The following is a 15,344-nucleotide window of genomic DNA, read 5'->3' on the forward strand; positions in this document are numbered from 1 at the left end:
TTTGAGAAGGTATGGGCATTTACTGTTTAATAGCAGTAAAGGTCAACTTCTGTAATCTTTCTCATATATGCATGTTAATAGCAGCAAAAGAATAGCTCAGAAGAACTGTCTTTTACAAAAGTTTATAGTATGATAATATCAAAGAGGACTTTAAAATCTGGAAATAGGTAGCACCATTCTACAGCTATTTACACATTCTTGAAACTATGCAAGCAATTGAGCTTGCATTTAGCACAAAGAATTTAATTTGCCAAGTTATTTATTTTTACTGAATGCTGTAGAAGTAGGGGTCAAGATTACAGTCAGAGCTCAGTTCTGAAGCAGACCTTATTGTACAAATGCCAATAGGTTTTTTATTTGATGCGGTCAAAACAGATTACTTTTCAAATTCATTTGTTGCAATCTTAACAGCTTTCACCTTCTTAGCATTGTCATAACTTTTGCAATCACAAAGTAAATTACCTTCAGAGTCAAAATAGTTTCAGCCAAATTGCCACAAATTTTATCTCATGTAAATAATGTCTGCATTTCCATTTGTCCCAAAAGCCCATTTCTGTCTATCAACTTAAAAGGATTTTTAAAAGGATACTGCAAACATTATAACAGGTAAAAGGACAGAGTCAAATTAATGCAACCTTTACCAAACCCAATTTGATGTTGTAAGAAAATTACACATTTATTTAAATCTACAATGCAATGTCATACATTGATTAGACTCGATCTTCACTTAATTACTCTCATTTTATGCAACTTAACCCCATCATTTCAGAAGGGTAACATGGTGTGAAATGGTAACTGCTATGAGCAACATTATATATGATTCATTTTTAATTTATGATACACACTAATTCAGCATAGCCCCTTAAATTTTAACTCACCCTTTATGTTAAAGTGCATCCATGCTTTGGTTTCTCTATACACAGTACCATCACAAGCAGCACCTGCCTGGCAGGCCTGAAATCCACATCTAAACTCTCTGCTACATCTGTAAGCTAAACTCAAATGTGGGCAAAGTAGCACAGTAAAAGAAGTAGACTAGAGCTTTAGCTGCAAGACTGAGGATGGCAGCAAGATGGCTACTGATACCCTATCAGGGTCACCTACAGTTTCCTTCCTCATAGCCTGCAGCATACTTTGAAGCCTGGAGAACACATATATGTTGGGTTGCAATTCATAACGGTTCAGTAATAGCAAGATGAGCTACAGAGTATATCTGAACAATGGAGAATAAAGACATCTGAGTGTATGAAGCCAGGCTCAACTCATTCAAGATGCATGCCATTAAAGTGAAGATGAATTTTTTAACAATTAGTTAACTATTATGTACCAGATGGTAATGAGCATACTTGTGTCCCAGCTACAACTGGAATTTCAGGAGAATGGCTAATGTGTGAGGTTGACTCTTACAAGTCCCTTGAAGAAATTAATTTACCTTTGATGGTTTGCTAAGAAACATTGCTACCTTTCCAAAACACCAAATTTATACTTATGTGAACTAACATATACCTGAAAATATTTACTACTAGAGTAGTATTGTTAGGATTCTTCCACACACTCTAAGGATATAACCTACAGACTTTGATATCCCTGGAACTACCAAGGTGTCAGAGGAGCTTTTCTATGTTCAGCGTCTGAGGATAGGGCCAGATTTTTCCTACTACAAGTACATCAAGCTCCAATTACCTGCTCAAACTATTCCATAATCCAGATAATTGCCACATTTACTAATGGAAATATAAAGACTAACTGATGAAGAAACAAACACTTTGGAATTTGGGGACACACCCAAACATGATCGCATTCCCTGCAGCAACCATTTGACTTTCACATACCTTTTTCCTACTGGCTATACCTCCCACAGAGCATGAAATGAACTCAGAATCTTCTATATGCTCTATTTTTAAAATGAGTTAGATTATTTTTATGAACAGGCACAGGAAATGGCAGTAGCAACAAATTCTCAACAAACCGATGAAACAGAGGCAGACAGATAAATGGGAAGGCTTGGCAGTAGTATTTAAATATACTACACACAAGGTATTTCACACGGAGGCTAAGTTTGAAGGACCTTACAGTCAGTAATTTGTAGTTGAGATAAAAAATCAGGACTACAAACAGAAATAAGAAACAAGCAGTATGAGAAACAAACTGCATGAGAAGCTGAGCAGTATTTTAGAAATCAGGCTATGTAAAGATATAGCATGTAGCCATTTATAAACATGTTTTTCATATTTTAATTGAGTAATTCATTTACTACTGGGCCTTGCAGAAAAAGCTGTCTACAGAAAGGCTCTGAGTGTAATTATTATATTTGCAAAACAGAAGTTTTTGTGAGATTAATATTTTCAGGTTTTGTCTTCCAAATAATGTTTCTCACACCCACATTCACATCAAGAAACAACCACAAAATTATAACCTTTCTACAATTTTTTTATTTAAAATAATTTGTAACATCATCTACTTAAATCATGACCCTGATTTCAAACCCATACCTCTTCAGTTTAGAGGTAAGAATGTTGGAGGGACTGTATCAAAGGTCTTGAAGAAGTCTAGCTAGATGACATCTTTAGCACTTCCTTTGTTCATTGATAGAGCTAGTCCATCATAGAAGGCCACTAGATTAGTGAGGCAGAATTTGTCCTTGGTGAAGGCAGGTTGGCTGCCTCTGATCACTTCTGTCTTTCATGTATTTCCACACATCTTCCAGAAGGATCTGTTCCATGATCTTACCAGGCACAGAGGTGAGACTTAAATTAATTTTAACCAAATTAATTACAAATCTGTATCTTATCAATGCAGAAAACGTGTTTGCTTTCATTGAAGAATAAATTAAGAAGAAGGGAGGCACTACTATTGTTACTACAAATGGTGCATAGAAGAGGAATAGCATAACCAAGAAATGTAAAATACTTTTATTTCCAGGTGGCTATTGGTATTTCCTTATCATTTCTGGCACAGCCTGTACCACATTTTTTAAAGAAAATTATTATTCTGTCCATTCTTGTGGATGGTTATTCAATCTGTTCTTCTGCCTTTATATATATACAGATTTTTCTGGATTGGAGATATCTTGACCATATCACAAGAGAGGTTAAGAAAGGCACTGCCCCAATTCTGACTTTCAATTTTTGCACTTTTACTATTCGGTCACAATGCTGGTTATGTTGAGTTTGCTTAACTGCTAGAAACAATTTCTTACAGGCTATTCTGCCCACATACAGAATCACAGAATATTCTGAGCTGGAAGGGACCCACAAGGATCATCGAGTCCAACTCAACTGAATGGCCCACACAGGGATCAAACCCACAACCCTGGTGTTATTAGCACCATGCTCTAACCGACTGAGCTAACACATTTAGCCCACTGCAGTCTGAGAAGAAAAATATGCAAAAGAGCTTCCACTCTCCCTTTATAGGAGGTACTGTTGAAGGTGGGACTTGGCAGAGAAGATAGAGAAGTGAAAATGAGTAACAGCCAGACTTCTCAGAACACAAAAGCAGAGCTGTAAGGACAGGAAAATACACTCTGTTATATGTTAAAACCTCTCAAATTCTGTCATTTGGACTTCTGATCCCATTTGTAATGGAGGGAAGAGAAGAGAGTTGCCTGACAGACAGTGATGTGAGATAGTAACTGACTTAATCCTTTGAGGGCTTACACACTCGAAAGGAGAACTGATGTCATTAAAGCCTAATGTGGTACAGTGGTTACAGTGTTCGGTATCTTTTGGTCTTCAACGACTGATGACTGCCACAAAACAGCAAAGTCTCAGTATAAGGAGATTCAGAGAAGGGAAGATGATCTGAAAAAGCCTTAGGAAAACTGAATGCACCAAGATGGCTGACTCAGCTTGATTACCCAAATCTTAAACACACAAAGAACTGACTAGGTCACTAAGTTCACTCCCTTCAACCACAAGCAACCAAGACAAATGATTAATTTAGAATGGTTTGCTAGGCCTTCGCTACATTTCTAGACAGTTCATGTAGTTTTGTACCTTCTGCTTATTGACTATTTTATGTGCTTCGAGTACAAAACTTAAAAGTTTTCTGTATTTCAACAGAAATAGAACTATACCTTGAAATATGACTATAATTCACATAGAAGTGTAATAATGCATATGTAAGCTACCCATTTAAGAACCTGCAGCAGTGAAAGCTCCACCAACGAAGTCCTCTACTCTAGCCATCTGAAACAGATGCGACAAAGTACTGTCTGGAGGTCATATTCTGTCCTTTTACCTATCAAAGGAGCCTAGATCATAAGGTTGACCTATATACCTAGTTATTAAGCAGTTAGAAGAGGATCAGAATAATCCAACATCTGTAGTTCATATGTATATATATAATAAGAGAGTGTACCTGCAGACACACACGTGTAATAACTGTCAGCAATACATAATTCTAGGAAAGCAAATCATAAATGCACCTGGTTGCCTCTATAGAATGTCCTACTGTGAGACATGACATTAATTTATTTCTGTGATACACAGCAAACAGGGACTTTCTGAAATCTTTAAGGCTGTCATCATAAATTGAACATTTTTCACTCTGTTGAATTGGTGATAATAAGAAGTTATTAGAAAAGAAAACTGAGAGTATAACGTGTCATACACTGGCTGACACCCACTTTTTCCCTTGATTAATTGCCAATCTGACCCCCTGCCACAGTCTTGGGAAAGGGGAGGGATCATAGAGATTTCACTCAATGAGAGGACAAAAGTAGTTAAAGCTGCACAGAACTGCCAGAGGCGTCAGACCCACAAACACTGTAAAAACATAAAAGGGAGAAAGTAGTCAAAGATGCATGTATAGAGGAAAAAGAACTAGTTTATTATTTTAATCATCTCCAGATAATAGTAATGGATAGTTGGCCAAATCATGACTCCAGTCCGTAATATAACAGTGGGCATGCTCTGCCTGTAGTGTTCAGGTTGTAACTAAAGTTGGACAATCAGATTCACAGATGTTAACTACCAAGATCAACCAACCACCTGTTTAGTTTAAGTTTTGGCATACCTATTGTCAAAGAGAAAAAGAAACATTTGATTGCCTGCCTTGGAGACTAATGAAACTAAAGAGATTCCAGATAACCTTGTGAGATAAGGATGACCCTCTGACAAACTCTGTTACTAATAGAATATTTAATTATCATCAGGTAGAAATTTTGCTGAGGACACACATTGAAAGTTAGTGGATACTGTATGCCTGCTGGGAGACAATGCAAAGCATATATTTATAATGTAGCATTGCAGTGCTGACTTTCTGGCTCTTTTCACACTATTGATAGTAAATATGGATTTTCAATATGGACTTTACTACTCTAAGCAAGTTAGACAGGTCCTGATTTCCAGAACACGGTCTAAAGACTTTCAAAATTTAATTAACTGTAGGGAGAGCGACAGCAAGTGTTTTAGAGAAATCTCTAGAAGACTAAATACTTAACCTGTTCTGTTTGACCTCTAACACTGGCTTTCTGCATTATCATACCATCATCCAGTTTACTCAGCTGTAAAATATTTCCAGATAGCACTAACCTCTCTCATGTGGAAGCTATGAGTAATCGATTCTGTTGAGTAAGTATAAAGAAAATGGTCAGCAAACCTCCAACATAAACTTGAGTCCTTTGCTTTCCCAGCCTTCATGCAGAAATGTCAAAAAAAAGTCTGAACAGCTTCTTTTCCATCCGATGTGAATGAAGTGGAACAAATGTATTTAATGTACTTCCTGCTGTGAACAGCATGAGGCTTCAACAATTCCACTAAGGCAGGATGACTGTTTTTCAGCCTGGCTGTAAGGCTGTGCTCTTAGGACAACACTAAATACAGTAGCATGGAATTAAAATCACATGGGAAGACAGCCACTGACAAAAAACTTGAAGCAAATAAAATAATTCTCCTCTTAGGTGCAAACTTCAACTCTTAACATTCATCACACTTCTCTTCAGGTTTCCAAATGTGTTTACAAACCAAGAGTTTTTAATTTGCCTACAACACAAAACCAAGTAAGTAAAAAAGACTCCAAATCAGCAGCACAGCAGTCAAAATATTGGGACTGTAAGAATGCAGAGCTTTGACTGCAAACCTCGGTAAAGCATTGTGCATCAGACTTGTTGCATGCAACACAGCAACACTGTTAGTGTTGGAACCAAATTACAGCCTCTTCATTCCCACATGAATACTAACAAAAGACTTTGACCTCATCTTTTTCTCTCTATATATGAAATGATTTCAGAATCACAGCTTCAGTTGCAAAAACAGGCTGATCTTGCTTAGTTAGTTGCTAAATACCTGAGGATTAAGGTATTTCCATGGAAGACTGGCATCTGAGTGTTTTAGGGGTCTTAGACTGAAGTCCAGGACTCCTCTCTCCAAGGGGAATGAAAAGTGCACAGTAACCTTATCTTCGCTTTCCTAGATGCATAATGTTGATCTGTTATGTATAGTGCCTCCCTTGAATGAGCTTTATGCTGAACTCTGTGCTCTCTGTGCAGGGTACGTATGTCCTGAACCAAGAAACTGACTTCAAATTCTTCAGGGATTTCTGTTCATCCCCCACATCATTGAGATGAATGAAGACAAGTAGTTCAGCCTATCAGTTCTGGCTAGATTTAGTAACATGAGTTCACATTTGTATGGAAAATGCTTGAGTTTCTTTGTTTTTGAATCTTATCTTGAATAAAAAATAATCTATTGAAACACTTTAGCATTTGTTTCTTTAGATCTTAAATAGATTCTTTTAGATTTTTCTTTATAGACCATAATTATTTCATGAAGCAGGAATAGCTATGTATCTGTATCCCTTTGCTGTTTAATGGTATTTCATAGTAGGTGTAGTTTTAATACAAAATTACAAAAAATTCCTTTCTTCATGCCCAGTAGTGCTTATGACTTTGGATTGAGCAGCAAATTAAATTTCTAAGGTAGGGTTTAAATCTATTGTCATGAATCAATGTATTCAGATGCACCATGTACCCCTGGTGATAAATCTCAGCAGTTTAGACACTTCCCCTAGGATAGGATGCTTTCTGGAGGTGCATCTCTCTTTTCATTAACTTTAGAAGGATCCTGGCATAGCCTACTTGAATCAGATGTCTAAAATTATAGATGGCTAATATTAAGTGAGATTATTGCCACTCCAGATGTGGATGACTTCCATAGGTCTTTCCCCTGAATGCTTTTCTTGTAGTGGTTCACGGTTAGTAACTATCACATCTGACTCGAACAGACCATGTTTTTACTTTTTACTGCCTTAACTGTAATGGCATGTGTAACTTTGAATCCAAGATTTTCATGCACATTTTTCTTTGCTGTTTACTTTGTTAATTTAATCCTTTTCTTCTTTTCTATCTGTCTCCAACTTCAGTGCCTATCACGAAAAGTCCCTTCCAAATTAGAAGATGTCCCACCAGCAGAACCAATTAAAAAATCAGCTTTCATGTATATAAATATACACGTGCATGTTCTACATACTATGATTCTTTTTTTTCCAGATTTTGCTTTGGTAGCACAGCACAACTGTATAATCCCCAATTAAACTATTCAGTTGCCAGGAATTTCTTTTATATACTATGGTTCACTAGAAACTTGAGCACACCTCTTTTACTTTTTGTTTATTGTCATGATTATACAGCAACTCTACTATTTTAGTTAGACCCTAAGGGCCTTCTCTGGAAATAAAAGAAGAAAAAACTTTGATGATAGGTACTGAAGGTGAATGTTTCCTAATTAACTTGCATTGAATGCCAGAGGAGATAAGGTAATGTTGCTAGTGCTGACTTGATTTCCATAGGAAAGATCTCATGTAGTAGTATTAAACTTTGACCTTTGTTGTTTGTATCTTTTGACCCGAAAAAGTCAATGCATAATGTTAATCCAGTTACAGTACCTGGAGAAATCACAATTTAATGACGTGCTGTGAGATTTGTCAAAAGAAACTTTGTTAAGTAGAAGATGAATTTAAACAAACAATGAGAAAAATAATACATCAATAGATGTGAAGTAGAGAGTAGTGGACTACAGATTTTAGCATTATAACATTACTATAGATGATAGGCTATATTATGTATAATACATAAAGCTAGAGCTTTTATCCTCTATGTTAGGCACCTTCTGAATTAAATTTTATTGTTAAAAACTAAAGAAAACTCTTTTTATTTCACAAAGAACACTGCTTTAACCTGTTAAATTTAGTTTTGCGCACTGTAATCAATAATAACCAATGCTGCTTAAAATCCTCTGCTTAGTTATGCAAAATTTCAATCACGACAGTCAGGGTGCTAAATTGCTCGCATTGCATAAATCTGTGTGTGTGTATATGTACATATATGTGTATGTGTGTGAATTTATAAATAAATATACAAGATGTAATTTATAATTTATCTACTCTGTAGTCTGTACTCTGCTTTTTATAGAACAGGCAGTGCAACAGATCTCAGATGAAACACAACACATAGACTTTTCTGTTGCCATGCATTATGTTTTTACTCAAACTAAAAGTATGTGGTAGAAAATTTTACTGGTAAGTGAATTGTCAGTTAGTTTTTGAATGCTCTGGAATTTTTTGTGGAAGCACTTTCAGTGATACAAAAAGCAAAAAAAGGAGTTCTGTCACATTATTTCAAATATCTCATATGCAACATTCTGAGTGCAAAAGAGACAAGTGAATGTTTGTAAAAAAAGGATCCAAATCTATCCTTCAAAGCTCCCTTATCTTTCAATATCCCAGATATTATTTACTCTTATCAACAGAAATAGATATTTCAGTTTTTACATAATGAAAATGTTCTAATGTCCCCAAACACTTCCCCAGCTTTTTTAATAAATCTCATAAGATTATTATTTGTTAAATTAATTTGCGTATAAAAGTTTGTAGCACTGAGACAATTTGTGCTCATAAATGCAGGACCTTAAAACTGAACAGTAGTATACAAACTAAATTACTTCTGTTTTCTAATGGGAATGTTAAAATAGAAGATTTCTCGTCAATTTCTCTAATATTTTGTGGGAGTTTTTACATAAAATTATTGTTTTATACTATGTTGTGACTGACCAGCTTTCATCATTTCTTATTCAGAATCAGTCTAGATCTCTGTTAAAATGACTGTATAAGCCCCATGAATGACAATACCTTAATTTAAATGCCAAAAAACATATACAACAGTGTTCCCTCCTGGGTACTGAGGTTCCCACTAAAGTTAGATGCTCTAATTTCAGCTGATATCTGTGTTAACTAATGCCTTGGAGATTCATTCTCTCTATCTCAAACTTTCCATACACATTTTAAGGAGTCAGAACACCTTCAAAATTTGGGTAATCAGTTTCTTCGTGGATGCGTATTTCTTAATGGCTCCTGTTGAAATATCCTATGCTCTGCTATTTACAAAATGTAAAGTTCATGAATTCATCAAAATTATTCATAAAAATCAAATTGTTGTTAAAAAAACCCTACATGAATAAATCTGTATTTATTACAATAGCAAAGACAAATAAAGATTTCTATTTCAGCTTGCATTCAATCTGTTACTTTAGAAGAAGTGTTTTTTCAAAGTGTTGTATTCATTGATGTTATATGATTACCCAAATGCTCCACAGAGAAAACAAAGTCACCTCTGTCACAGGATTACAGGTGAGAAATTTCAGGCAGTATTATGATGCAATTAGATGGGTGTGAACTTCCTGCCTGTAAGACTTGCCTTTTGTATCCTTAACTAGAGAGAAATCACTGTGTTGATAATAATAGTCTACTTTGGCATCAGACTTTCAAAGAGTACTGTAGTATGTAATCCCTCGCGTTAGTCTTTAGGAAACATGATGGTGTCACAGTAGATGGCTTATGGCCACATAGAGAGGACTAAAATAGCTATCAGTATTCCTTTCACAGAATCTCACAGTTGAGATTTCAGTCTCCAAACTCCATGCATAAATGAGGGCAATTGTACCAGGAAAGCTTTTTGCTACCACTCCTACAAAAAGAGATATCATGCTAGGGGCACAGAAGGCAAGGCTTGAGGCCACAATAACATCTACATGTATTTTTGAAGGCAGTGGATGATACAGATTCTACTCTGCCTTGGTCACAGACTTTTCTCTAATCACCATCAGAAATGTCCCTTTCAATGCAAGATATCAAAAGTATTAACCAGTTGAGTAAAAGACATAATTCTGTCAGCAGTTCCTTACTGAGAGGATTTCTAAATCAACATTACTGTCACTTGAATATTTTCTTTATTAAAAAGACAAAAGAAGCATATGTGGACACTTGTAGACAAAAATTTAAATGCAGCATCAAATCAGAAGAAATATAGTTTGAATCTTAGGAGCTGCTAGATGGCTTCTGCTCCATCAGGGCTTCTAGTATGGCCCTTTGCAGCATAATAAAATGGGCCTGAATCACACATACAAGGCTGCCAATGCCGGGTGACATCACTACTCATGTGATTTTCTCAAACAATAAGATATTAATACTAAATACTTTCAAAAACCCCTCCAGAATTCCTTTTTCTACATGCTGATTTGAACGTGATGTTATTTGTAGTTTCTGTCCTGAATTGGGAATATCACTTTATTATATGATAACTTACCATCATCCTTGTCAGGTACAATGGTAATACGAGTGCTTGGGAATTCTGCACCAATTCTTCCACCCATGGGCATGCTCAGCAAAACATCAAAGGTCTCAGCCTCTTCGTACAAGGAGTCATCTATGATGACAATGCGACACATTTTTTCTCGTTCGTCTTTGTCAAAACGTAGAATGCTGTTGTGATCCTCAGGCCTGGATATGTAGTCAGAGTAAGAAAGTACAGAAGTTGGGGCCGTGCCAGATGCTGTTCCTGTGGCATAAAAGGAAAACAGTCACTATACACACCATGGTTATAAAGAACCCCTCACAAAAGTGGAATTTTGTTTTCACTATCTTTTAATTTCTGTTTACTTTTTTGTGGTAAGATGGGCTGAAACCTTGGACCAGGCTACATTTCTGAGGTCCATGGACAAACTACTTCTGTATATGATACAAAGCAAGTATGTGGCTCCTCAAATTCCTTTGCAGCTTTTCAGTCAGAAGGAATATTGTAGTCTATCACAACAGACACAGGTTGACAAAGTAGCCCCTGTGAGGACTACCAGTTAACTCCCTTAGTATATTTTACCTGTATTGAAGATATTGGAGGACTATAACTGATAGAATTTGATGAAAACAAATTATTTTGGCTCCAGATCTCTTAACACAAAATATTACTTCATCTCTCCAGATGAAAAATAATAATAAAACCACAGGAGTAGAGACCCCATGCCCTGTACACATATAATTAATAAGAGACTGAGAGTCAGAGGAAGGAGAAGCATAGCAATTAAGTAATATTATTTTATATATTTTTTTTAAGATAGAAACAAGTAAAGATATTGTGGGCAATTACTGCAGTGCTTTCGGTTCTCATCAATTCCAGATATCTGGGGCGGCATATAAAAATCTTGTAAAAATACAAAGAACACAGATTCTCTTCACCTCTTCATGGCAGAAATTTGAAACATGATGATTTTTAAGCTGTGTTCAATAATACTCTAAGACAGATTGCAGTGATGAATACATTTCCCGTTGAGACTGAAGATATTTACATGATTTAAAGGTAATCAATAGTTATAAAAAATTTTATTATAAAATAGATGGAATAATTATTTTTTAGTTTCTGTCTCTTTTCCATTTTTGCCTTTTATTATTTTCTAGCAGATTCTATTACCTTGTTGTGTGTAGCAGATAACCATCAGTTCCTGACTCACATCTCCACTTCTTCTGACTGGAATAAACAATTCACCAACATCTTCTTCAATACTATAGGCAGACTGAGGAATAAAGACAGTTGATTCTGCAAAAAACAGGCACATTTGTTTATGTAGATTTATCACTTCATAAAATCATCTGTACAATAGCTAAGAGCATTTTGGAATATCCTGAAATGCAACAAATAACTCATATTTATCAGCAATGCTACTAAATTGTAAGTAAAACTTCAAGGGTGACAGAAGAAAGAGTTTCTCAGTGTTTCAGAAATGGACAAGTAAATCAGATCATTAGGTCTGAACTCACAAGTCCTTATTAATTGGTCTCCAATGTGACTATTTATCTAGGGTTAATGGTGCAAGATAGTTTGAAGAATTTGTCCACAAAGTCTGTCTTTTTATTATTTCTGTGGTATTTCATTACTAACTGTTAATGAGAGAAGTATCACTAGCATAGCTCACACACAGGCTGTGGTTCTCCAAGGCCATTATGTAACTTACTGCATCAAGATAACCATGACAATCATTTGGTATTGAGGAGCAAGGCTGAGCTCTTGATATCTTACTCTGACTTGGATATTTGATTTGAGTTGGCTACATGTCTACACTCTGTTTTTACTCAAAGGAGACCTAGCCAACATGGTCAGTGAAGTCTAGGGAGCAATCTCACTCTGAAATTTCTAATTCCAAAGCATATCAGATCTGTTCTTCAGAAGACAAAATCACCAAAATGCATTTAAAACTCCTTCATTATTTTATACTCATTTAAACAGATTGCTGAGTTTTATGCTGTTATTGGGATTCAGGATCAATTTTGTTCTTGTTCTTTCAAACACTCAAGAACAAAAGGTAGTTATGCATATAATTATAAACCATTTTTACAGTTTCATTAGCATGACTGTAACCCAGACAGATTATAATTCTGTATAATATCAAATCAAGTGGTATCAGCTGACTGCACAAAGCAAATCTTTTAAATATTTCAGAGTACTGTGGCAAACAGTGTTCTGAAAATTATCAAGTGATTTCTTTGCAAACATGTCCCAGATTTTATTTCTCTAGCTGGCAAATACTACTAGCATGACTTAAGGTCAAAAGCCTACCATAAAACATAATGTAGGTTTGGTAAGATCTAGACACATACATTATTCCAGCAAGTTAAAAATTTAGTGTGAAAAAACCCAAATCCCTACCTGTCTCTTTAAAAGTAAAACAAAAGGTAACACTACAAAAGATCTCAATTTTTTCCTTCCATTTCTCCCTTTAGAATTTAGCTGACAAGATGGAAAACTCTGTCCTTCCAAAAAATGCAGGAATCTGATTTGTTTGGTGTCCTCTCTCTGTCTCATAATTATTCAACTAGGAGTAAAATGGCACTCTAAATTTTAACAGACCTTAAAAATAACATAAAAGCTCAGAGGAAAAAGAGCTACACCATCTCAGTTGGTATAAGGAAACACATCTGTATGCAATTTATATTTGTAATAAAACATTAACTCATGTCCCATACACCAAGAGGCTGGTACAGCTTTCCAAACAAGCTCACTATTTTGATCCTAAAACTACACCATTCAAATCAATGAATTTCAAAATCTTTTTCACTGGTAGTAGAATAAAATTTTTGATGGTTCCTATTCAGTAAGCATTTGAACTCGATACACCCTGTGTTATAAAAGATTGTTAGGAAATCCAGTCCTCCCCAGTACTCTCTTTATTTTTCCTGTAAATATTCCTTGATTTGCAGCTGTGAATTTGATTTTCTCCTATGCAACTTCACTTATGTAAAGTGAAGTGGGACTTCACTTTATGTAAAGTGAAGTGGGACTGTAAAAATTTTACCTTAACATAAGAAACAGAAAAAACTGATTCTCAGCATTAAGAAGACTCAGATGATTATCCTGAGTTGTGCTATCTCACTGATCATAGAAAATATAAAGAGATTTAACACATTTTCCAGTAATTTCTGTGTCATACATACTGTTTTTCAAGTTAAACTCTACTCTTATCAGTGACTAAATATGGATGTCAGATAAGCTCTGGCTAGACTTTCCTGTACCATGCTCTGTCACACGAATTATTATGACAGAGTAAATCAAGTCAGCCTCCAGTCACCTGTGCAGATACATTTTATTTGCAAACATATTTAATGGAAAACCTGTTATACCTCAAATGAAAATAAACAAACAAAAAACCCCTAGAAATACTGTATCATAAAAAAAAATAGGCATTTCATAAAAACATGCTACCTGAGTTAGCTATTCATGAAGTATTTAAAGAGACAGAGGGCAAATGCCTACCTGATGCCCAAGTCTGTCTTCAAAAATATTCTGGGGAAAGGTAACCTTTACTATCCACTGTTACTCACAACATTTTCCCTCCAGTTTATCTTTTGGTATATGCACATATTGGCAGTACAGTTCTGGAAAAGTTCTTACCATCTCCTGGGTCAATAATTTCCACTGTGGATGCAGCAGGAAATTCCAGAATTGCCATGACAGGCTCAGAAAGAACAATTTGAAAGGATTCAGACTGTTCATGTTCACCATCACTCAAAATCCGTACTCGCCACGTAGCTAAGGTTTGACCAGGATTAAACTGCACTTGCTTCTGGGCTTTTCCTCTGAAGTCTTTATCTTTCCTGGCCGTACCATCTTTGGTGCTAATACCTGTCAAAATCAGAAATTCAGGTCATTAGAAACATCACTGGTAATTTTTCTCCCATTATGTCATCTTTAAAAAAGAAGATTTAGAAAAATACACTTTTTACAACCAGAGGATGTCCAAGCCAAATCCATTACTCTTGATTAATTTTATATTGGGTGTCACACACAGAGGGGCAAGCACATCAGTTAACACTATGAAAAGCAGTTTGGACAGAATTAGCCAAAGCAAAACTACTTACTAGAAGAATTCTACATTCTCTGAGGTTACAGACAAGTTTCAATTTTCCCATGATTCAACTACAGATGCCCAAAAGGAACAACGACCCCTTTTAGCATTCTGGGTTCTCTTCTGCTCCAGAACATCTAAATAACATGCTGCCTGAAACCCTAGAAAATATGTATTTCTCTTGGAAAAAATAAAGACACTCCTGAAAAGTTCAGCCGTTAAAGGGAAAGCTAAGGAAAATGCAAAGACAAAAAAGGGTATAGCATATTGAATAAAGATGAAAGAAGATGTAAAATCTGAGCCATTGTTCTCATTGCCACTGAAAAAAGAATTTTTTAAAATTCTAATCCTTTTATTTCAGTGTTTGAATAATGATAATCATTAAATTCAAGTGAAGTTGAAATTGCAAGGCCATGGGATAAAATGACTCAATCCACAGAAATAGCACAGGCCTTTCAGCCTTGGACTCAGACCGCTCTAAAACAGCTTTTCATTGGCATTTCACCCCAGTTTAAGGCTGTCTTACAGGCCTTCATGGAAATCAGACAGCATTTCAGAACTATCTCCAACTCATGCATGTGGCCTTGTTTAAATCCCACGATACCACTTAAATCTTAAAGGCCTTTCTCAGGTTTTTAGAAAAGAAACTTAAAACCTCCCTTCTCTGACTGTTTC

General features: G+C 35.6%; 1 protein-coding gene across 1 annotated transcript in view; it reads right to left on the reverse strand.

The window, feature by feature from the left end:
* FREM2 (FRAS1 related extracellular matrix 2) overlaps positions 1-15,344 on the reverse strand; it is a 124,297-nt gene that overhangs the window by 37,807 nt on the left and 71,146 nt on the right. Inside the window, exons 5-7 of the mRNA XM_029960991.1 lie at positions 14,216-14,446; positions 11,741-11,866; positions 10,583-10,834 (exon numbers count right to left, since the gene is read on the reverse strand). Coding sequence (XP_029816851.1) covers positions 10,583-10,834; positions 11,741-11,866; positions 14,216-14,446 — 609 coding nt within the window. The remainder of the gene's footprint in view (positions 1-10,582; positions 10,835-11,740; positions 11,867-14,215; positions 14,447-15,344) is intronic.

The sequence above is a fragment of the Manacus vitellinus genome, unplaced genomic scaffold (genome assembly GCF_001715985.3).
Source record: "Manacus vitellinus isolate BGI_N305 unplaced genomic scaffold, ASM171598v3 scaffold_2_pilon, whole genome shotgun sequence".
NCBI classification, from domain to species: domain Eukaryota; kingdom Metazoa; phylum Chordata; class Aves; order Passeriformes; family Pipridae; genus Manacus; species Manacus vitellinus.